This window comes from Stenella coeruleoalba (genome assembly GCF_951394435.1).
Source record: "Stenella coeruleoalba genome assembly, chromosome: 1".
NCBI classification, from domain to species: domain Eukaryota; kingdom Metazoa; phylum Chordata; class Mammalia; order Artiodactyla; family Delphinidae; genus Stenella; species Stenella coeruleoalba.
Genome location: NC_137169.1, coordinates 1,134,173 through 1,158,452, shown reverse-complemented (window position 1 = coordinate 1,158,452; position 24,280 = coordinate 1,134,173). Strand labels below are relative to the sequence as shown.

Here is a 24,280-nt window from a genome sequence, read left to right as displayed (position 1 = left end):
GACGGGACCCCGTCTCCCGACCCCAGGCCAGGCAGGGTGGCCAACTGGGACAGGCTGAGACTTTTAACGGTGCGTGAGGGTGAGGGTGCGGGTATGGGTGCGGCCCTCCCCCCAGGACGGGAGGTGAGGAGAGCCTGGGGCCAGGACACCCCCCTGGAAGGAGGACCCCAAAGCCCAGCAGGGCCAGGTCGGCCTGCAGGCTCCCCACGCCCGGGGCGGCCCCGCGAGGAGGGGAGGGACCCTGAGATGCTGATGGACGGTGCACGTGTCCTCCCCGGCCGGACAGCCCACATACCTGGGCCGAGTACTTGGCCCGCAGGCGGCCGGCCTCACAGCCCTTGTCGCACACGCGCGCCTGCCGCGCCTGCTCCAGTTCCCGCTTCAGGCGGAGCCGCGCCTCGTTGGCCTCCTTCATCTTCTTCTCATTCTCAGCCCGGAGCCGCTCGATCTCCTTCCGAAGGCTGCGCTTGGCCTCCGTGGCCTCCCGCAGCTTCTCCTTCTTGGCCACGCGCAGGAACTCCAGCTCCTGGGGCGAGGGCGCCGGCTCAGGGGCGCCCTCACGCCAGGCCTCTCCGGCCCCGGCCCTCCGGTGCCCACCGTGCACAGCCCGGGGGGAGTCCCTGCGGCCGGGGGAGGGGGCTCCCCCAGGCACGGTGCCATCTGGGGGCCCCGGGGACCCTACGCAGCCAGAAGGAGAGGCGGCGGCCCTTTTCGGGGTCTCAGCCCCGGCCCCCAACACGCTCATGAAGATGCATGTGGGGAGCCACACCTCCAACCAGAACCAGGGAACTGGTGCGGGTTTCTGAGAGAGTGGTGGAAATGGGGCTCTCGGGGCTGGCAGGGCTGTGCTGTGCTGGGGCCACGTGTCAGACGCCGGCTGAGGTGTGAATGCAGCTGAGCCCTGGGGTGACAGCCCCGCCCCCCACAAGGTGGCGCACAAGGCGACCAGGGGGCCGATGGCACAACCGCAGGGCCTCCAGCCCCCGCCGGGAAAGGAAGCAGTCCCGGGTGGAGCGGCCCGGAACCGGCGCGCAAGGGGCCGGCGGGGCAGCGCCCGCTCCTTCCCCGCACACTCGTGCCCCCGCCGGCCCCCGCCCGCCCCACCTGGTGGAGGCTGCGCTTGGCCTGCAGCGCGGCGCTCAGCTTCTCCTCCTGCTTCACGCGCATCTTCACCACCTCGTGCAGGAACTTCTCTTTGGCTTCCTTGGTGTCCAGGCCGCCCTCCAGGGCCTGCCGCAGATGCTCCAGCTCGGCCTCCAGCCCGCTGCTCGGGGTGTCGGCGGGGGCCGCGGCATCGGGGGCGCCGGGCGCCGCAGGCAGGGCGAGCAGGCCCGGGGAGCTCAGGTCCTTGGCGGAGCCGGATGAGGTAAAGGACGGGGAGGACAGCGAGGACAGCGAGGAGGTGACTGCAAGGCAGGCGGCGGGGGCGCGGGTCAGCAGGGGCCGCCCCCGGAAGAACGGGCGGGCGCCCCCGCCGCCCCGGGGCAGGTTTGCGGCCGCACTCACACTCCTCTCTTCCCTCCACCTCCACCTCGGCCTCCGAGTCCTTCTCCTCCTCGGGGGCAGGCCCGGGTGCCGGCGTCTCTGGGGCTCCAGGGGTGTCCACTGTCAGCTTCCGCTTCCGAGGCTGGACGCAGCTGGTGACGGGCTCGGGGGCCCGGGAGACGACCGTGGCGCAGGGCGGGCTGCTCGCCACCTTGTGCTGGGCTGGCGGTGCTAGGGCCACGTTGGGGGCCACGCCCGTCTCAAAACTCTTGTAGGAGTAAAAGCTGCAGGGGTGTGGCGGGCATCGGGGCCTCGGCATCTGCCCCTCGCAGCCCCTCACCCCGCCCCTGTGCCCCTGCACGTCTCCGCACCTCCGCTGCACACCACCCCCCATCGTGGCCCCAGCTCCCATGGACCGTGCAAGGGAGCAGACACTACAGCCCGGGGCCCTGGGGGAGCTGCAACACGGCGACCAGCCACCATACGTGGGACAGGCCACAGCCAACGTAGAGCGCGCGGCCAACTCCAGACGCCACAGAAAATCCTAGCGTTCCCCCCCCACCCCCCATGCCATCAAAGAACCAGCACTTCTGCAGCTGCCTCAACCGGGGGGCTGGGGATCTGACACACAGCCTGCAGACCATGTGCCCGTCGAGCTCAGTGATGATTAAAGCGGGAACCTGCTTCCCCGACTGCTTCGGGGCCCCACAGCAGGGTCAGGCTGAGCTGGGACGCAGACATGCCCGTCAGAGCTGGCGGGTACTCACCTGTCTCGAATCAGGGCTGGGAGGTGTGGGGAGAGCTCTTTGTCACTCGCAGAAACCGCAGGGGACCAGGGTCGGAAGGCAGAGAGGCGCTGGCGAGGGTGGATGCAGCCCAGGCTCTGTCGGGAGAGAGGCGCCGTCAGAGGCTGGGCCCCAGGCCGCCCCGCGCGCCCGCCCCGCACGCCCGGGCCACACGGCACCTTGCTGGAGGAGCCGGCCAGAGTCCGCAGCCAGCCAGACTGCTTGTCCTTCTCGGAGGGTGTGGGGTGCTGGGAGGGGGCGTCGTCTGCTTTTCTTACGGAGGCCGGGGGCTCGGAGACCTGTGAGCAACACAGAAGTTCCCGTTGGCAGGTTGCGAGGGGTCCCCCAGGGCCCAGTCTCAGACGCAGCTGAGTACGAGTCGTGTCCAGGGACGCGTACACCCTGCCCGACTCATCACCCAGGGCAGGCCCGGCCCCACAGCAGTGCTGCACACACGCCCACCGGGCACTGGTGCAAGACAGCAGGAGGGACCCCTGCCCCTACCCTCAGGCCACCGCCGGTCTGGAAGAGGCAGCCCGGCAGGCAGGCTCGCTGGCCGAGTATAGGGCCCTGTCGGCACCACGCAGAGCTTTCCAGGGGCGCCACGCAGCACCCCCAGAGTTCTGGACTTCACCACATGGGGCCTGGGGCAGCTGCACGCTAGGCTGGCAGGGCAGCCCTGGGCCGTGCCCCCTCCCCGCCTGAAAGAACATTCCCCAAATGAACTGTGTTCAGTTTGGCAAGGAAGCCCCCTCGACTTTCCCAAGTCTTGCTGTCAGGGAAGGAAGCTTGGGACAGCGACCCCGGGCCCAGCAGCCGAGCGTTGTGTCTGCTGGATGCTGTGGCCCAAGTGGCCTCCTGGGCTGGTGTCAAACTTCCCCCCAGTCTGCTGGCACCAGAGTCCTGAGGACACAGGGTCCCTCCCCAAGAAAACAGAACAGTCTTTGGAGGACGGACGGTGCCTCCCCCACCCCGCCCCGGCCGGAGCCTGGGCGTATCCGGGAGGCCACTGAGGGCGAGGGGCTGGGGGACAGTGCCCATCACCCCCAGGCCAGACCTCAAGAGGGGTGGGGTGGATGGGGGAGGGGCTCCTTCTGCCCCAGGGGGCACTTGGAGAAAATACTGAACCCCAGAACTGACCCGAGGGTCAGCAGAGCCATCACCACAGAACTCAAGAGACAGGGGGCCAGGCTGGGCCAGGCCCCCCAGGGTGAAGGAGCCGGCACACGTGGGTGTGTGCGCAGGGAGCCAGGCTCCCTAACTCTGCTCCAGGCAACGTGTAGCCCTCGGGCCCCAGACCTGTGGGTCGGTCCCCGCACAGGGCAGCTGTCCCAACAAACAGCCTGCCCACCCAGCCCCAGGAGACGGTTCGGGGGTCCCACAGACAGCAGGGACCGTCTGCTCAGACCTGAAAACACTCAGGAAAGAGAGACCCACTTGGTGCTGCTTTTCAGGGGAAAGGAGTCGTGGTGATGCCTAGACCGGGCGACACCCACAAGGGTGGGGTTTCCTGTCTGAGCCCAGTTCTCAAGGGAGAGAAGCCACAGCGGCCCCGCCGGCTCCTCCGATTCCGAGAAACCTCAGGGAGCCTCGTGGCGGGTGTCAGATGAGCCGCGCGGCAGAGCCGGCTTCCCACTTCGGAGAAGGGCCGGAGCCTCCTGCCCCCGCCTCACCCCGAGCCCTGGTCCACCCAGGACGCGGGGAGGCAACTCGGAAAGCCGAGCAGCCCCTGAGACTCCGGACCCCGGTGCGCCCTCCAGGAAGCGCAGCCGACCGGTTACGAAAACGAGGAAGCAGCGGAAGAGGGGCTTGTGGAGCGAGGCTGGGCGGGCACGGGGCTGCCAGGGCCCCGAGGGAGTGCGGCCTCCTCAAAGCCCTGGGAAGGACGGGCCAGCGACAGCAGGCAGTCGGGGACAGAGCTGTGCGCGGCCATGGCCGCATGTCCCCCCGTGCGAGGAGGTGAGCCTGTGGCCTCCGGCTCCTGACCCCGCTGGGCGCCTCGAAGCCCAGGACGCTCCCCGGCAGTGGGGCTGGGCGCCCATGGCCACTTCCCCACAAACGAGGACCCGGGTGGGAGCACGTGCCCCGTGCACATGCCCCAGCGCGGGCGGTGGGGGTGCTGCCTGACTGAGAAGCCTGTAGGGACAGCGCCAAGACGTGGGTCCCAGGAGACACCCCACCACCACAGGGTGCCGCCACGCAGGACTGCTCAGCGGCCATGCGCGTGCGTCACCACGGAGGACAGGACACGCGTCTGCCCGTAGGGCGCTCCCCACTGTGGGGTCTGTGTGTCACCCAGGGATCTGTGTACGTCTGCAAGGATTTGGGGGTACGATTTGGGAGTGCTGTCACTCCTGTGACTTTCATGTCCGGCCAGGCCAGGAGCGTCAGCCAAGTCAGAGGCACCAAACCGTGGGGCCCGCTGGATATGGGTGGAGTGGAGTGTGGACGGCTGCTGGGACTGTGGCCACCGCCAGAGACCAGTGCAACAGCAGCAGGCAGACCGGGCCGGGGGGGCTTCCAGCGTCCCCCACCTCGTGCTCCCAAGGGCCATACTTAGTGCCTGAGCCCCAAAGGCCCTGCAGGCCAGCCCAGCCAGGCAAACCTGGGGGGCTCCTCCCTGCAGGCAGCAGGCCCTGGACCCACTGGCGGAGCAGCCTACACCCTGTGCTAAGGCCCAGAGGTGGGGAAGGGGCGGAAGGAGGGCTTTGGGCCATCGAAGACGAAGCTCACCCTGGGTTTCCGAGTCCCCACCCCCAGTGCTGCACTGAGAGCCCCAGGGCCTGGCAGCACGAGGGCCTGGACGCTGGGCCCTGGCCTGCACATCTGGGGACCTCAGGAGCCCCCGGATGCTGGCAGTCCCCACCCCATGGGCCTGCCCTGCCGTGCCGCGCTCTGTTTCTTATGCCCTACACCTTGGACATCTTAAAACAGAAAGCGACAACGTACGTGGGGGAGGAAAGAAAGGAGAAAGAACGTTCCAGATGCAGCTCGTGGCACCGGGCTGAGGCCTGAGCGCACGGCGTGACGTCCGCACACACAGAGCGCTGGGGCATACCACCCCCCATGTTCCCAGCTCTGGGGCGACCCTAGCAGTACAGAAGGGCGGATCCCACTAACCGCAATGCAGAGCCGGGGACAAGCAGGGCACAGAGCCGCCCAGCGCTAACCTGCACGGGACACAGCAAGAGAAGCCCAGCAGCAAGGGCAGGACCAGCCCCAAAGGGCCCGGGGCTCAGAGAGGAAGGCTCAGACTCAGGCCTCGAACACAGACACGCAGGCAGGGCTGAGGGAGATGCCGCCTGAACACGGCGCGGCGGGGCTGCCCGGGCTGGGCCCAGCACGGAGCACGTGGGAATGCATGCCACCCAGGCGGCTGCCCGGCTGCAGCAAGCGGCCACTCGGTCACCTCCCGGCTCAGGCCCACGACTGCAGCCGTGAGCCCTTGTGGGACGTGCAGGTGACAGGGCTCCACCCGCCCAGACAGGCGCCGCGCTGCCCTGAGATCCGCCACCTGCACGGAGGCAGGCGTCTGTCCAGGGCGCCCCGGGCCGTCAGGATGAGGGGCCTCCCTGCACCCCCAGGGGCCACACACACCTGCTCAGGGTCGTGCACACGCGAAGCTCAGCTGTGCAGGCCGCGCACTGGCAGCCAGAGGAGAGCGGTAACCACCCCCCTCCCCGGGCTGGATCGGTCTGTTTCCTCGCAGCACAGAGGCGTCCCCTCTGGCCTCGGGGCCTAAGGCCAGGATGCCCGCTGCCCTGGGCGCTCTGCAGGGCTGAGGGCGGCTGGTCCCCACACGCCCTCTGGTCCAACAGCACTAGACAATGTGTCTGGGGGGCCAGGTGGGCGCGTCCACCCAGTGAGACCTGCGCCGCTGGCCAAGGAGCACGGCCTGGACAGAAGACCTGCCCCACGGAGGAAACACTTGGCTCCCCCAACTCTTTGCTGGGGGCGGGAGTTCTGCCACCTCGGGGACCAGGCCCAGATGAGGGTCCGGCCAGGCACTGTGCTCGGCCAGGAGGCGACACGCACTGTCCAGCCGCCAGACCCTGGTCGTCAACTTGTTAGAAGGACATCAGCCTCGGTGTCACCCCCTGCCCCCCGGACCCCAGGCTGACCCAGCCCAGCCAGCAGATACAGGAAGAGCGCCAGCCTCTCCCCGGAGGCAGCGAGCAGCCCCCACAGATCAACACGAGGGGCCACGTCCCCACCTCTCGGCTGTGAGCGCACACCTTCCAGGTGAGCGGGAAGCTCGCACAGAGCTGGGGGTGTCCTCCAGAGGCACGTGCCCTGCTGTGCAACACACCTGCCTGCACCCCCTATATCATCCCCTCCCCACCCACCCCCCCTCCACCTCTTCACCAGGCGGCGGCGAGTGTGCTGGGAGAGCAGCCAGCCTCAGAGCCGACCTGCAGGCAGCGGCTCCCCTTTGCCAGCTCACAGTCCCACAGATTCTGCACCAAAGGCCCAGGCAGGCTGTGCTAGGGGCCGCGAGAGCGCCTCACCCACCGTCCAAGGCGGCTCTCACTTCAGGGATTTCAGGGAAGGGCTTTGGGACGCGCCGGGAGGACCGGGTGGGCGTGGGGAGAGTGACTGCTGCCGGTCCCGTGCAGAAGGCAGAAGCGGAGGGGCGAGACCACTGGCCGCCAACCTGCAACACCAACTGCTCCAGGAAGCTGTGACGATGGTCCAGAGCCCACGGCACCTCCCCCCAGGCCAGTGCGGGGGGGGGGGGGGGGGGGAAGCAGCAGGATCACCCAAAAGCCCAGGAGACCGAGATCGGAGAGAGCCGCCGCGGCGAGGCCCCGCCCACGGGCCACCGGTCAGGACGAAGGCGGCCGAGCGCAGCCCGGCCTGGGCGTCAGGGGCTGCTGGACCTGCGCTGCCACCGTTATTTTCCACACGGCTGGAAAGCGGGTCCTTGAAAGGACACAAGCCAAACCCCCCCTCTGCTCCTCACGTCCTCACCGGGCTCTCGGGGTGAGGGCGGCCAGGGGAGGGCCCTCCCGGCTCCCTAAGGCCGAGACTGTTTCTGTGCAGCTCCCCTACGATAAACTGCTTCCTCAAACCATCTCAGAGAAAACTTGAAGGTGAAGCGTCTGGAGGAACCATGAGGGCTCCGACGGTGTGAGCCCCACCCCCAGTGAGCCGCTTACATGACACCAAAGCACAAGGGACCAAAGATGAAACAGCGGAGGGGGACTTCAGCAGCCTCAGACATTTGTGCTTCAAAGGACGCCATCGAGAAGGCGAGAAGACAGCACGCACAACGGAAAAAAACCTCTGCAATCACCTCTGATGAGGGACCTGGATCCAGAACACATGAGAACGGAAACTCGAGACAAAAACAAGCCATCTCAAGGGCGCAGGCCCTGGACAGGCATTGCTCCCAAGGCGGCACACACACGGCCAGCAAGCGCAAGCACACGAAGACATGCTCAGTGTCACTGACCATCAGGGAAACGCACCTCACACCCGTCAGGACGGCGACGATCACAACCAGAAAGCAAGTGTCGTGAGGATTCAGGGAAATCGGGAGCCTGCGCGCCGCTGGCAGGGATGTGACCCGGGGCAGCTGCCAGGAAAGCTGGTGTACAACCACCCCGTGACCCCCGGTAAACACCCGAGAGGACTAGAAAGAGGGACTCACACCTGGTACCAGAATCTAGACCAAGTGCACGGGAATACCTGTCACCTCGTACGCCTGCAGGTGAACCTACAACCACCTCAAAAAAACCGTAGAATTTAAAAAAACACCGTGAGGTGCCCCTTCACACTCACTAGGACGGCTGTAATTGTTGAAAGGATGGACGCTACAAAGCGTCGGTGAGAGGGGGCTTCCCTGGTGGTGCAGTGGTCGAGAGTCCGCCTGCCGATGCAGGGGACGCGGGTTCGTGCCCCGGTCCGGGAAGATCCCACATGCCGCGGAGTGGCTGGGCCCGTGAGCCGTGGCCGCTAAGCCTGCGCGTCCGGAGCCTGTGCTCCGCAACGGGAGAGGCCACAACAGTGAGAGGCCCGCGTACCGCAAAAAAAAAAAAAAAAAAAGCGGCGGTGAGGATGTGGAGAAAGCGGAACACTGTGTGCTGCTGGTGGAGGAACAGAGCTGCCGTCGCCGTGGAACAGTCTACAGAACCGCCGTACAGTCCAGCAGCTCCACTCCTGGGCCTGTACTCAAGATTACTGAAAACACACCCGCAAAAACATCAGACACGAGTATTCAAAGCAGCATTATTCGTAACAGCCAAATGTCCGTCAGTGGGTGAATGAAAAAACAAAACGTGGTCCCGTCCATCCACACACCGAGCATCGCTCGGCCTTGACGAGGAGTGAGGCACAGACACGCGACACGGTGGAGCCGTGAGGACACAGCGCCCGGTGAGAGGAGTAGATGTGAGAGGCCACATGGTCCCATTCCCGTGAAACGTCCAGAACGGGAGATTCCGCAGACAGGAAGTGCATTGGTGGGTGCTGGGTGATGGGGGGCCCACGGGGCACGGGTTTCTTTCAGGGTGATGGAAGCGTCCTAAAAGTAGACGACGGCGATGGGTGGCATACACTAAAACTCCCTGGCTCATACTCTTAGAAAGGGCGCATTTTCTGGCACGCGAATCACATCTCAACAAAGCTATTACTAAAAATACCTATTAGAAAAATAAGAGGAACTGTTGGTTGAAAAACCCAACCACTGAGGATCGAGGGTTCCTGACCGAGGAGCCCGGGGAGCCGCTCAAGGTCCATGGCACCGAGACGGCGTCAGGGGTCAGGCAAGGTCCCGGCGGGGCTGGCATCCACTGGGCACCTGGCCGGGCAGCCAGGGCATGTCCAGGGTGACAACGTGGCCCTGGCCAGGGTCCCATGGCGGGTGGGTGTGGGGCTGCACACAAGTGCAGAGGCTCGACACGGAGGGCGGCCCCGAGGTCCTGAGGCCCACCCCGGCCCCCGCCTCCCAAACCCTGTGGCCTGGCGTCCTGGCAGTGGGCGCCCCGGAAGCCCCACCCCGGCTGGCTCTCTCAAGCCTGGTGCCACTTCACAGGTAGGGCCAGAGGGCGCTGCTCAGGCCACCACCTCACACAGCAGGGGGCAGGAGAACCTTCAGCGCGCTGGCCGGCATCCACCCGCTCCCCCCACCAGCACCCGCCCTCTGGCCCTCCCCGCTCTGTGCCCCGACCCTCAGCAGCTGAAGACCTAGGTCCCCTGGCAAGACATGGGCACGTGGGCACGCCCAGGTCGGCACCCAGGGGCAGCACCCTCTGGGGGATCAACTCGGCATCACCTGTGGCCCCATCACCATCTTACAAGCCACTCGGAAGGCAAAGCAGTCCCCCCACCCCGGCCCCCAACCTCAGGGGCCTTCCACCCGCAAGAACGAGCCTGCACCCCCCAGACTGAGGCCTCAGAAAAGCGGTGAGAGACGTTCTTACAAATGCACAAATCGGCAAAAACGTGTCTAAGGAGCATTTTTTAAACGTTACAGACGGCATACGAAAACCACGTTTAAAAAAAAACAGCAATCTTACAAAAAAAAGAAAAGAAAAAGTCTAGGAATCTTAATACAACACATCTATTTCTAACTGAATCTTAACACGGAATTCCACTCCTAACTGATATTTCTGAATTAGAAAGTCACTGCTGGTCTGGAGCTGAGGCAGCACTGAGGGTCTGTCACCCGGATTCTAGGTGAGGAGCAAGAAACACACTGGAAGCATTCCTGAGACTTCCAAGCCCCAGGACAGGACCCAAGGTGATTTGTCCCCCAGAGCAGGGACAGGTGAGTGTCAATGACCGCAGCCCGGCGGGGGCTCGAGGCGGGGGTCCCGGGGAGACCCCCGTGGGGCAGGGGCCGGCCAGGGAGCCTGGGGTCTCTCCATGACATTCAGAGCGCCCCACGGTCCAGCTGCTCATTCTGCAATTTTCCTGTCATTTAGCGGATCAGCAGAAAAACAGCCAGGACCACAGACAGAGATGAAAAGTTCCTGCTGGGCAGTATGGGGCCTTCAAAGCAACCCACCCCACCTCTCTGAACCCCGGTGGAGGTGGGGCTGTCACAGCCGTCAGGCTGGGATTCCCGGAGATCGGTGGGGGCAGCAGCCTCCAGCCCCGCTTCTCAGCCCCGGAACCCCGGTCCGCACACTCTGACACCGGAGAAGACAAGCGAGCGTCCCCGTGGCAGTGTGGAGCTGAGCCCAGGAGGACACGCCCATGTCACGTGCTGGCCCAGGAGGCCCACCACGACCAACAAGGGCCTGGGGCCCCCGCCCACCATGCAGGGGAAAGTCCCTCAAGAACCCATAACCATGGACCTGCACGGACCCCTAAGAGGGGCAGACACCCACAGACCCTACACGTGAGGAGCACAGGGTGGGAACACCCAAAGAGACGCAGCCGGAGCGGAGCAGACACAGAGAGAAGCTGTGCATGTGGGTGGGCACCAGCGCCGGGCAGGCACATGGCACCCCGCAGAGCGACCCCCCCCCCCCCCCGCTCTGCTGGACTCTCCCGCCCGGGGTGAGCCTGTTGCCCACAGGGACCGCAGCAGCTCGAGGGGCGGGCAGTCAGCCCCGCTCCTGCAGCCACGTGGACCCACTGCCAAGACCGGGGCCAGCCCTGCTGGGCCCCTGAACCCCTGCCCGGGGTGGGCGCAGCAGGGAATCGCAGGCTCCTTCCTGCAGGGATGCCCGCCTCGCCTCAGAGGGAGGCCGCAGAGGAGAGAGTGTGGCTCCCCGGGGCGATGGTGGGGCTCCGGGCCACCGCATCCCACCTAGGCTTTGTGACAAAGTCCTGCCAACAGCACCCACGTCTCCTACAGCGCAGCTCTCAGCCCCCACGCTTGGGACCACTCCCTCTAAATCAGCCCAAGGGCTGCGTCATGGACGGTCCTGCAGATCTCACAGTTCTAGAAACTGCAGAGCTATTTTTGTAAGTACCATTAATATTTTCCACGTGATAATTCATGTTTCATATTATGCTTAAATTAACCTATTTTCTGATTACTGTGGTACAGAGGAAGCGGATTAACTTTGCAAGACAACCCCAAACCCCAAAATGAAGTGAAAATAGCAGTTTTACAGATTTGCTTTGATTTTTTTTAAACTTAAATGGGTCACCTTTTCTGTTATTTCCACACCGTCGACAAGAATAAGTTAAGACTTTTCTAAGGAAACAGTCGCTGCCCCTCCCCTGGGAACCAGACCTCAGCGGCTCTCAATGGAGGGGTCCGCATTCCCTCCGCAAGGAGGGACCTTTGGCCTGGCTCCCAGAGGGAGGTCCTCCCACCCACCCCCCACCAACCCTCCTGTGGAGGAGAATGCAGAGAGGGGACGGGAGGGGCAGGGCGGGGCTCTGGGAAGGGGTGTCCCTGAAGACCCTGGACATCAGCCCCGACACGGGGAGGCCTCCGGTGGCCCTACAGTCCTCGCCACGTCACGGACCCGCCACCAGCCCTGCTGCACAAGGCCTCCCACACCCCTGCAAAACCTCCCTTTTAGCATCAGAAAATCAGGGGAAGTCCCCCGCTGGACCAGGCAGGGTGGAACGGAACCTTTTCTTTTCCTTAGCGGTCACTGGAAAGTAACTGTTAAAAGGACTTTACAAAAAAAACCCCAAACACCAGAACCCCAGGAACAATGAAGCTGTTCTGGGGCTCATTCTACTCTTAGGACAATGTCCTTGAGGGGTGGTGAGGGACAGCGTCTTTCCCAGCGCCCTGACCGGCCGGGGGGGGTGGGGGGGGCATAGTGGTCGCCAGGCCTCCAGCCCCTGGGCAGAGAGGGAGGAGGGCCAACAGGCCTCGCCATCCAGAACAAGAGAGAAAGCCAGCAGGCAACACAGGGCACTGGGGCCGCCCTTCTGGAGGGTGACTAAGAACCAGCCTGAGAGGAAGAGGACAGTTTACGGGGCAGCGGGAGGGGCGGGGCTGGACACCACCATGCCCCATGTGGCCCTCACCCCACCAAGGCCCCTCGGGAAGGTCGGCCTCACCCTCGACCCCCAACAAGCCTCTGACGCAGGAACCACCAGGACGCATGGGCGCTGTCCCCAGACAAGGGCCCTGATGCAGCAGCGGGCACACGGGCCGGGCAGCAGCTCTGCCGGGTCACCAGCCGCCCCGCCGCCCCTACCTTCTCCTGTTCTGCCCCCCGCCCCACGTCCGTGCCCAGATGCCAGCCTGTCCCTGGCCCCTCTGCTCACACCCACAACTGCCGCCAGGGGTTCCGTGGGCGCCTCACCACACCCACGGCGTCTCCCTCACCGCCCCTGGGGACACAGCCCCCGTGCCTTGCGGGCCCCAGGTCCCCTCCACTGGCCTCCTCCTCCGAGCTGCACGCCATGCCAGGTGGGGGCCAGGGCCACCCTCTGCTGCTTAAACCTCCAGGGCACCCCCCCACACGCCCCCGGACTCACAGCTGACACCTGCCGTGCTCGGACCAGGACAAGAGCGGGGCACACGCGAGCGGACGGGCGTGTAGGGGCGTGTAGCCTGCACACACGCATAACACGGCACTCTCGTGTGTGATCTGTCACCTGCTCCAGGTGAGAGCCTCAGAGAGAAGCCCGGGCCCGGGGCAGCCGGGAGTCAGCGGGGACCTGGCAGGCCTTTCACTGAGCAGAGCCCTAGACCTGGCAGGCTGGTGGGGTGGCTCCCAGGTGGCCCTGGGACAGGCCCTGGGGAGAGAGCCCCCAGCCCCGCCTGGTCCCATCAGTCAGGGCACCGATGCGGACGCTGGCCGGGGGCGCTGAGCCAGGATCAGAGGCTGCCGGGACACAGCAGCCTCCCACGTCCTTCCAGTGAAGGGCCTTCCGCTCCTCTAAACGCCGACGTGATGCCGGCCGAGGGTCTCCTGAGGTCTCGGGACCCTAGGCCTCGGCTGCGAGCGGAGGGGGCGGCAGATGGCGGAGCACCTGGGGGCCCAGGGCAGCTGAGGCCTCGGGCTGCTCAGTGTCCCACCCTGGAGGACACACTACAGGAGGCCGAGGCGGGAACGCGTCCCCAGACTTGGCTCCGCCATCTCACCCGCCCCCCACTCCCGCGGGCTGGGAGCCCGAGACCCCAGGTCTCTGTGCACAGAAAGCCTGCTTGCCACGCGCCAGGCCCTGCCGCGAGCTACGCAGCCCAGCTCGCCTGAGCGGGAGCCTCGGGGGTGGGTGCGTGAGCCAGGACGGAAGGAGGACCGGGAACCTGGGGGCCGGGGTCCTGGAGAAGGTGACACAGGTGCTGCGGGCTGGTCAGTTCTGTGGAGGGACTCGAAGGCCCAGGAGCTCCATGCCCAGAAGAAAGGCCCGGATCCCGGCCACCATCAGCGTCCCGAGGGCACTGCCATGACACCCACGGGTCAACCACAGCCCAATCTCAGAGTTGACTTCACTGACACACAGACACGATGCCAGTAAAGAGGCCCAGCCCCAGGCGAGGGCACGTGATGGACCCCGAGCGCCCCCAATCCATGCATCCTGAGAGGCAGGAGGGAATCGGTGCTGCTCTCAGCACTCCGCCCACCAGACCCAAATTCCAGTGCTGACCGTGCAGGATGGGGGGCTTCCAAAGAGGCAGGCGGGGGGGAGAGACGAGGACTCTCTGCTCTCAAACGACTCCTCCCCCTGGCTGGCACCCAGCTCCCTGGGCCCCGGGAGGCCCTCGGAGGACGAGGTCCACCGCCCACACGCCCCATCCCACTTAGGGGAGCCCCGTGCTCAGTCCACGGGAGCAGACCCTCCCAGCAGCCCACCTCGCAGGGGGCCACAGAGCCTGAACCATCCTCGGGGGTAGAGGAGGCCGCTCACGACGTTCTTGGGGTCCAAACCGCCCATGTCAGGAGCTCCCCGTTTCTCTCCACATCAGGATTTTTCCTGTCCAGGGAGCACTGTCCCCGTCTTCAGAATCTAAGTAAAAACATCCCCAAGATGTACCCACCCAAAGGGGACAGGCGGCCAATCTCTGCACAGCATGGGGGTCTCCCGGCCCTCCAGAGCCTGACACCAACTACCACACACCCCCGGGGGCAGGAGGAGGGCCGGGAAGGGGGTCCTAGGAGGCCCCTCCCACGAGGGCTTTTTAACCTGAAGGTAAGACACCAGGGCTGGCTTTGCAGGCCCACGACCGCACACTGGGGTCAAGGCTCTGCTGGGGTCACCTCTTCACCTTCGATCAAATGTTATTTTGTGAATGAAATCCAACGGGACAGGGGTGTGTGCAGAGCCAGAGAGATGGCGTGTGATCCCAACGGGCCAGGGCTTCCCTTCAGACAGAGGGGGCCATCCGCCTCCCACCCCAGCCCAGGAGGCCGTCCTGGCCTCTCGGTACCCACGCTAGAGTCAGAGACGCGGCCAGAACGGGAGCTGGGGACCCGGGTTCTCGTCTCTCCCGCCTTCCACACCTCAGAGGGAGGCAGAGGCAGCTGGGGGTGGGGGGCAGCGCCGTCAGCCAGACAAGGACGAAACACACACGCAGGCTGCAGCGACCCTGCACACACCTCAGACGCTCTCATCTTTGCATTTAAAAGTGGCATCACACGACGGCAGGAGGAACAGTAAAACTCAGGGTGATAGCTTAAATTTTTAATTTTTTCTTTATCTGAAATGGCATTAAAAAACAATACCCCCCCCCCCACTGCGACAAGTTGAGAGACCTCAAAAGAGAGATGAAGTGTAGGCATTTCAGGCCCTTTCCTCCTGCTTCCCAGACAAAAGCCGGGTTACGAAGCCAGCCCAGACCCTCAACGCGTTCGGTCACCGTGGACCCGCAAGGTACCCAGCTGCACAGGCTCAGCAGCGGCCACTCGCCGTCCTTGGGGACGCAAAGGGCTGCCCACAGAAGCCGGCCCTGCGGTCCAGTGTCACCCACGTGGAGCCCCAGGGCGCGTGTGAGCGCCACCCGTCGGCTCACGCCAGAGCGAGGGAACTTGGAAACCACTCTCTAACTGTTAAGGATAAGATCCTGCAAAAGAAGACTTTTAAGCCCATTTGTCAACACCTCCCAAGTGCACACGGAGCTGGTGATGGCGGGGAAGACAGAAATTCACTGGGGAGGCTGCCGTGAGCTGCCGCCCAGCTCCCCACAGCTCCGCGAAAACCACCGTGCATCTGAACCAGAGCTCAAGGCAGCACACAGGCTGCCCACTGGGGTCCAAACACACTTCAAAGCCAAAGGGTTTTCTGTGCTCCCAATTCTAATTACAGGAAAAGGTCACTTCTTTTTATCGTTGGGGGTGCATCTGTCCAGGAAGCACACACGTGGGCCCCTAAACTCCCCTGTCCACACCAGCCACTGACGGGAATGTGACAGGGATGGAGCCGCGGGACCGTGCGTGGAGCGCCCACCCCGCCCTCCAGCCACGGGGGCCACAGCAGAACCCCGGGTGGGTGCGGCCGGGTGGGCAGGTGACCCAGAGGAGGGTGGCTGAAAGCCCATCTGCCTCCACCTCTCCTCCTCCAGGTGCAGGCCTCCTGGGGGGGAAGGGAAGGGAGCCCGACCCAGGGCGCTCTCGCAGCGGCACTGGCAACGGCTCCCCGGTCAGCTGGAGACCTTGGGTTCCCCTGGAGGGGCTCTCAGGAGGGGCGCAGCAGCAGGGGGAGGCAGCCTGGCCCCTCACCCAGACCTGCAAGCAGCCCCGAGAGAAATCAGGGTGACCCGGGGCCAAAAGGAGGCTGCGGCGAGCCAGGCGTGGGCGGCAGGACCAGCGGGCGGCGCAGGCGGAAGGCAAGACACACCGGACCTGGCCACCGCTGCGGCACCGCTGGGCCAGACCCCGTGCAGCCTCCTCCGCCAGCAGGCGGGGTCCCAGGGGAGCTGCCCTCCACTCCTCAGCAACCTAAAGATCCTCCCCAGGCAGGTCCCCTCCCCCAGGCACCGCACGTGCCGACGGCCGACGAGGCCCAGCCCCGCTCTTGCAGGCACCCCGGCCTCAGCGGGCAGCTGGAGGGACGGCACTTTCGCCCGCTTCCCCGCCAGGAAGTAGCCCCGGCCGGCCCCGCCCACGCCGCCGGTCTGTTCGGCTTCCTCAGCGCCTGCACCTCTTCCCTCCCTTCCCCTCCCCCTCCCGGCAGCCGCCCTGCTTGTTTTCTCGCCATAGAAACCGACACAACAGTGAGCCCAGCGCTTGAGCCGGCGCGGGTGGACGGTGGCGCTGCCCGGCCGCGGGGCTACTCAGAGCTGGCGCGGTGGCCGCCTCTGCTTCCAGGCGGAGGCACCGAGGCCGGCAAGGGGCCAGCGAAGTCACCGCTGGTGTATCCCCGGTGAGTCCCCAAGCCCAGGCTGAAAGACAGCTGCTCGTGGGTCCCAAAGACGTGACCCTGGAATCACAGAGCCGAGAGTCCACGGGCCTGTCGCCAGCACTGACCAGGGCACAAGGCGGCAGGGCCACCAGAGTGGGTTCCTAGTAAAATGAAGAACACACGGCGTGAAGCGCACCGCGTCACCCTCACACTCGGATGAGGGTCTCCAAGGGGGCCCAGCCCCTCCCGTCTGAGGCTCATCCCTGCCAGTGGGGTGGGCTGGGGTGGGGAGGGGGCGAGGGTGACCAGCACCGGGGAGGAGGCTATGTGGGCCACACTGGGCCCAGGAGAGCCAGGACGCGGGCAACAGGGGTGAGCGGGGGACGCGGCTGAAGAATCCACACCAGTTTTTCATCTGAAAAATGGGGCGACACAGGCTCTGCTACCTCAGAGCAGAGGACATGGGGTTTCTCGAACGTCTAGCCCTAACACGTCTCGCCTACAGCAGGAACCACGCCGGTCACATGACAGCCCCGCAGCTGCAGAATCCCCACCACTGGTGAGCCGGGCAACGGGCCCTGAGACCCCTGAAGCTCCCCTCCTGCGGAGCATCCCAGGACACCCCCCCATCAAGAGGCAGGTGGGGGCAGGGCCTGGCAGGGGCAGGAGGCCAGGGGCCCAGGCACCAAGGCTCTCCCAGTGCTGCCAGGCCAGACTCTGGGTGACATGGCTGCACCAGGGGACCTGCCCAGCCCAGGACCTGACCCCACCCCCACCCCCGCCCATACCAGCCCCCGGGCCCCCTTCTCTCACTGCACAAAGCCAAGGACCCCACAGGGAAGGGAAGGGTGTCTCAGCAGCCCTGGGGGAGGGAGCAGAGACAGGGGCTTCCTGTGCCTTCTCCTTGGGGGGAGGAGGGCTGGGGCCACCATTAGAATCAGCGGCTGGCCCCTCGCCCCAGGTCTGGGCCTGCTCTGCCCACTGTGGCCAAGGCCACAGCAGGGACCGGAGCCCACGGCCCACCCGCGCTCTCTCTGACCCTCACTGACCCTAAGACCCGAGTTCACATGATCTAATAGGAAGACTGGGGTCTCCGGTTTCATTTTTTAATACCCACACTATAGCCTGTGTTCGCTGCTGTTTTCTAGGCCAGGTGTACATTCTTAAAAGGTGCACGTGTGAGGTGTCAGGTGACACGGCCTCCTCTCTGCAGGCCAGGAGACTGGGTGTCATGTCGGGGTTGTTCAGGGGTTCAATCACATGCGGTTACAGCAGGCCAGGCTCTGGCAGTGACATTGGGAACACCGGGCCCTCCCTCTGCAATGGTGACCCAGGCGGCCTCCTGGAGAAGGGGCCGCCGTCTGCCCACACAGGAACGGGTTCCACCCCAATGGCTAACGTGTCTCCTAAACGCTAATGACACAGATGGCGGGAGAGGGGGTGTCACCACTGAATCTGCTTTTTGAAAGATCCCACTTGAAACAACTAAAGGAGAAACACCTCACTTCCCTCAAGGAGCCCGCCGACCTCCGGCCTCGGTCTCCCCCTAGCAGGGTGTGCACATGGGGCCAGAGTGAGGCAGACAGCGCCTCTATCTGCAGGGCTGGGGCGTGGGGTGGCCTTGGCCGGGGACAGCTTTCCACGTCCGTGACCCTCCCCCAGCCCCCTGCACTTGCAGCTGGAGCAGTCCTTAGAGGGAAGGAGGCATTTCCTGTGCCCCCCCTCCCAATTTCCCGACATTCTTGGCAAGCCCAGAGGAGAGGAGGTGACAAGGACGGGAAGGGGCTTGGAAGTGGCGGGGCGGGAGGACGCGGCGCCCGGAGAAGGCCGGCGGGCAGGAAGGGGCTCTCCATCAGGGCATCCCCCGTGGGGTGTCCGCCAGGCCTGCAGCACCCACAGAGATGCAGGGGGCCAGGGACCCGGGCCTTCAGGACACGGAGATGCCCGGCGGCTGGGAGTTGGGGTGACTGTCCAGTCCTTGGCCACTAAGCCTCAGAAGTGCTCTGCGGCCCCACCTGGCATTCAGCTGCCCCCGTTGGACTGGGAGGGAAAGCCCTGCACTGCTCACCGGCGCAGCCTGGGGCCTCCAGACACCAGGCCCATGACAACTGGGCCAGAAACGCCAGCGCTGCGTGTGGGCCCAGAGCGACCGGAGCCCAGGAGCCCAGGAGCCCAGGAGACGGGGCGGCTGCTTCTCCCACAGGCTGTGGAAACGCCCTCCCCGCACGCCCAGCAGGACAGGAGGTCAGAGTCTAAGGCTGCAGTCAAGGGCTAAGGGAGGGACCCGGATGGTGGAGCGGTGCCCCCGGGGCCAAGTCACAAGGACCAGCGTGGGGTCACCCTGGGGTCCACACACGCCATGCAGCCCTGTGGGTGCACGGAAGCCCAGGGGATCCACGGCCGTCCCAAGGCCCTGGGTGTCTCGGGGACACAAGGTGTTGGAGCTTCCTGGGGGTTGAGGCAATGGCTGGGATGGAGACCCTGGGCCCGCAGTCCCACATGCTGGGAGCTCTGGAGTCTGGCCAGCACCAGCCCTCCAGCAGGTGGTCTCTTCCTCCTGCAGGGTTAGGGACGCTTCTGGCCGTAACAAGGAAGCCCGGACGCTCGGGGTCCCCACCCAAGGCCAGGACTGATCTCCACAGACGCCCTGGGGCTCAGTGGCGCTCCTGGCCTTCCGCCCAACCCTGGCAGCAGGCACAGGAAAGGGCAAAGCCCTGCAGGTCCGCATGGGACCCAGCTGCGCACCTATCAGAAATGAGAACGCCACGGTGGTGGCTGACAGCCCGGGCCTCAGGGCCGCGTGCCCGCTAACCGTGCACAGCCCCGACAGACACCCCATCTGTATTCAGCCTCGGAGCAGCCCCATCTCCCCGCAACATTCCAGGACCCACGGAGAGGCCTCTGTCTTCAGAACAGGAAGGTCAGGCCCCTGCTCTAAGGGGCTGAGGGAGAGGGACACGTGAGGACCACATGATTCTGCCTGGGGAGTGAGTGACCAGGTGGGGACTTCTCCACTGGGAGTCGTCTTCAAAGCAAGTTTAGGAATCTGCATGTTGCAAGAATGGCCCCAGAAAAGCCGCTCGTCTGGCCCCAGGGCCCATCTTAGCTGCTGCCCCACACGGCCTCCCAGCAAGGACAGAGGAGGTGAGGCTGGGGCCAGGCCTGAGCCCACGTGGCCAGACCTGCAGCCAGCACGCCCTGCTCAGCTGAAAGGACTCTCTGCAACGACGCGAGGCCACGTGACTCCATCCGGCCCAGGGTGCCGGCCTCTCCTGTACATGGATGTGAAGGCTCGGCCTGAGCAGCCACTTTGGGCCAGGAGGCAGCAAGCAAGAGTGACTCAGAGAGCCAGCGAGGACGGGGCTCCTGCCTCCAGGCTGCACTCGCCACGGGGGGTGTGCGCGCTGTGTGTCCTCTGCACGCTGGCCAGGCCCCACCCCGGCTGGGGGCGACCACGAAGCAGGGCTGCCAAGGGTGGAGCGAGCCCTTGCTGACCTGCACCCAGAAAGCAAAAGGTCACAAGCCTCAAGTTTTGTTTGGAAGGTTTACAGTAAACAGCACAAGCTCTCTGTCAATCACCAAACCAAAGCTTGAGTTGTTCTTGACTTCACTTCCTCAGACAAGGCATCTAATCAGAAAATCTAGTTGACCCTACCTTTAAATCAGTCTTTCTTTTTAAACAGAACGAGCGTCCGCGGTCAGCCAGAGACCTTCCCCCAGAGCCAGGCTTGGCAGTTGTGAACACCCACTTCCTCGCCCCCCGGGCGGAGCCCGGCTGCGTCAACAGCCCCACACCCGCCCTTGCCGGGAGCAGCCGGAGGCCAGGACACGCACACAACACTCACTGCAAACGCACACGTGGACACAGGGGCCCAAGAACCCCCCACGTTTTGGAACAAAAGGCAAACACCTCAAGGCTAGGGGTCCTGCATACATCAGGACCGAGGCACTGGGGAGGCTGTTCACCTTTCCCAGGGAGAAGCCACAGCGCTAACGAGGGAGCGTCACCGGAGAGCAGCCAACCCTCCGACAGGCGAGGCTGTAGCATCTAGGGGGGAGCACAACCCCAGGGGTGGGCCAGGGGGACCCCGGGAAGCACAGGGACGCTGAGGGCCCACCCTTCGTGCCCAGCGGGGGGAGCAGCAGAGCCAGGCAGGCCGACCTCCGCCCGGGGGCCCAGCGCCCAGGCAGCTCCTCTCACCGCAGGGCCTCACCCTTCTTTTGGAGACAAATACTGAGCACCAAGAAAACAACTTCTGAGCGTAGAAAGTGACCTGAGAGCTCGAAGAACGGGTCCTGGTGCCCCTGGGGGTGTGCCCTGCCCACCGCCCCCAGAGAGGCAGATGCAGGGCCAGGACCACCTCCCTCCAGGATGCTGGGCGGCGTGGACTGGAACCGGGCCGGCTGCGGGCACAGCGGGCGAAGGAGGCTCGAGCCGCAGCAACGCCGACACCAGTTCTTCCACACACAGCAATCTCCACCCCGGAGGGTAAAGGCCAGAGAGCAAAGGCACGCATGACCCCAGCGTCTCCGCAGCAGAGAAGAGGCCCCAGGCCCCCACGCCTGGGCAGCAAGGACTGAGACTGTGCTCGGGGCTCTCCCACCCGGCCAGACCCCTCTAGAGGCCCCTCCTCAGCTGCCGGCAAACATTGAAGGATGCGGTAGAGTGCTCGTGGAAAAACCAAAGCCCCGGAGAGTGGGAGGCCCCGGGTGGGAGGGACCTTGAAGGACCAGTGGGCAAAGGACAGCAAAGCCCAGACACGACCGCGGCGCCTGTCCCCGGAAGAGCAGAGAGGCCGCAGACGCCGCCCCGTGCTGGCCACAGGGAGCGACGACAGATGATGGGGGGGGTGCGCATCCGCAGTCCCTGTCACCGCCGCTGTCCTCCCGGGACCAGCACGGGGCTGGCACAGCGTCCACCTCGCCGTCCCTCGCGCCCCAGGCCCCAACCTGACTCCCGCTTCTAGAAACAGTGCGGGGACGCACGTGGCCAGGGTGTGGACGTGGAGCCCCAGGCAGGCCTGAGCGTGTGGAGGGTGCCGTCCACCGAAGCGCGGGGAAGACGCACAGGATTCACAGCACAAGTGTTCTGGAAAGTCACAGAAGGAACCAGAACAACGTGTGAGGGAGGTTTCCCCAAATACGTGAGCCCTTCCAGCCTGTGAACCACTCACCTACTCCCAGTGACACAGAAAACGGAAGGACAGAGCTGGGAGCCGGGCGGGGCAGCGGGAGGGGAGGAGGGGAGAGGGCCCCGCGCCACGCCCATCTCCACAGCCACCTGCCCCTGCAGCTCCAGCTCCTGCAGCCCTGTCGTTGGAGCCTGAGTGGCCTGGCACACTCTGGGCCACCGGCCGCAGGCACGGGCAGCGGCAACATAACCCGTGTTTCCCTGGACCTAAGAGCCGGGCTCCTGCCACCTGCCGCCCTCGGGAAGGAGCACATCTGAGGCCGGCTACAAGCAGAGCACCTCAGAGCCTCGAGAGGGACGGCTTTGTTTAAAAAGGTACCAGGGTCATCCTGGGAGCAGAAACACCTCACCTGCTCCAGGGTCCAGAGAAGCAGGGCCGGTGCGGGCCAGAGGAGGTGGGGGGGAATGAGGTCCCAACACTGCAGACAGACACAAGCCAGGGCAGCGACAGGGAGACTTGGGTTTGGGGCAACACAGACGACATCAAGGACGATGTGGACAAGACGGCAGCGCCAAAGGGTCAGCAAACAGGGACACCGACTCGTCGACCCCCGTCATTGCCAGGAAGGTCCCGAAGGCCCTCCCCACGCCGGGCCGGCCGCCAACAGGGGGCTCCTGGTGCGGCCTCCCACCGGGGCTTCCCACCTCACTTTGCTTTAGCAGGTGGTGTCGTCCCAACCAGTCCTGGTTTCTCTTTGTCCTAAACCGACACACGTGTGTGTGTGCGTGTGCGTGTGCGTGTGTGCGTGTGTGTGTGTCCGCGCGCGCTTTACCACCATTTTTCAGCTACTGAAACATGTCACCTCAGGGCTGCAATTCAGACCTTTCAGCCTGTTTCATCCCCTGAAAGGCCGTGTCAAGCCCCAGCCCTGCCCGTCTGTGCGGAGGGCGAGGGGTCGTGAGAACACACGACGTGGCGTAAAGATCAGGGCAGTGACCTTTCGACCCAGCCTCTCTGCAGGGCCCAGGCCTGCCGTGCCAGTGAGGGGCCGGGGGCGGGGCGTCTCTCCCCAGGCCCCTCGGCCAGGCTGGCCCTGCACCTGCCCACAGGGGCCAGTGCCCCCTGGGGAAAAGGAAACGAGCAAAGAGGCCGGACACATCCTCCCTGTCCTGAGGATGCTGCCTGTTTTGGGGATCAGGTCCCCTTTCCAAGAAGCCACTTCTGTCAACTGGGTAACTCTTCCCCGGGCATCATCCTCTCAGGCCATCTGCACAAAGGTCATCAGCACCTCCTGGCCTTCAGCAGTGGTCCGGATGGGAGGAGGGGGCACCCCAGGGGCCCCCCAAGTCCCCGTGAGTCGGGCAGCCACACAGGAGACCCTCAGGGACAAGGGCCGAATCTCAGCCCTGGAGGTCCTGCGGGGGCGGAGAGGGGTCTGGGTGCTGGCAGGCCCAGACAGACAAAGGCTTCCGTGGGGCGGGAGCAGCTCGGCATAAAGGAGCGTTTGGGTCGGCGCAGGGCAGCATCGAGCCTTTGTGCCGAGGGTCCCGCTGCTGCAAGTCCCCGGCTGGCCCTTCATCCCCGGTGGGAACTGGGCGACAGGACGCCGGACAGGGCCCTCCTAATTAAGCTCCAAAGGGACGAGCCGCACCGCCCCCGGCGTGGCCGTCGGGCAGAGGCCACAGCACCTTCGGGGGCAGGTGCCCTCCACCTGGGGCTGCCGGGGCAGCCTGAGGGCCTGACCACAGGCGAGGGCGCATCCCGGGGTGCCCATGCTCCCGCCACCCACAGTGAACCGTGCCAGTCCCTGGGATGCCACAGGCGGGACCGCGTCCGTCTGTCTGGAGCCCAGCCCCGCCCCGCGAGGAACAGGCCGGTTTGCTGAATCCAGGGCCCTTTGCTGAATCCAGGGCCCGGGAGGAAAGCACGCAGTGGCTCCGCCCCACCCCCAGCTCCCTCTGGGGCTGGTGGCCTGAACTTTTCACCCTCAGCACAGACACCAGGAAAGGAGGGCGCAGGGGTGTCTGCCCGCGGGCGGGGGAGGGGAGGGCGGCCAACACCCACCGCCCCCCTCCAGAAACCTGTATGGCCCCTTTTACAATGGCCAGATGGCGGCCCAGGGCCCGCAGGCCTCCTCACCCTCTGTGACCGCCTGACCTCTCGTTAACAGGGACAGAACTGGGACCTGCGGCCACACCCCCACACCCTGGAGGGGCCGGCGAAGGTCACCAGGGCTGCGTCCATCCCCCGGCCTCGCGAGGTGAGCCAATGCCTACACCTCCCAGACGCTCCTGTGTGAGAACCAAAGAGGACCCAACCCGCCAGTGGGGATGGGGCAGAAGCGGTGGAGGGATCGCGGCACAGGACACCGCAGGCGCTGCCCAGAACCTGCCCGACGGTGCAGGGCACGGCCACGACGAGCAGGGGACACGCGGGGATGGCTGAGACTCTGGGCGCAGAGACCGACCCGCACGCCCCATCCCCCCCAACACGCGTCACGACGACAGGCCGGGAGAAGCAGGGACCTGCCGGCCACGGCCATCGACCAGGCTGCACCCGGGGCCAGGCTCCATCAGCAAGTGACCCCGGTCTCTCCTAGGCGTTGACAGCAGCGCATCGTCACACCCCGAGACCAGACACTACCGAGCCTCGCCGTCCCTAAGGACC

At 65.3% G+C, this 24,280-nt stretch overlaps 1 protein-coding gene across 1 annotated transcript in view; it reads right to left on the bottom strand.

Moving 5' to 3' along the window:
• SKI (SKI proto-oncogene) overlaps positions 1-24,280 on the bottom strand; it is a 58,417-nt gene that overhangs the window by 499 nt on the left and 33,638 nt on the right. The window contains exons 2-6 of the mRNA XM_079927341.1: positions 2,450-2,569; positions 2,253-2,368; positions 1,507-1,769; positions 1,105-1,406; positions 296-526 (exon numbers count right to left, since the gene is read on the bottom strand). Of these exons, the coding sequence (XP_079783467.1) occupies positions 296-526; positions 1,105-1,406; positions 1,507-1,769; positions 2,253-2,368; positions 2,450-2,569 (1,032 nt within the window). The remainder of the gene's footprint in view (positions 1-295; positions 527-1,104; positions 1,407-1,506; positions 1,770-2,252; positions 2,369-2,449; positions 2,570-24,280) is intronic.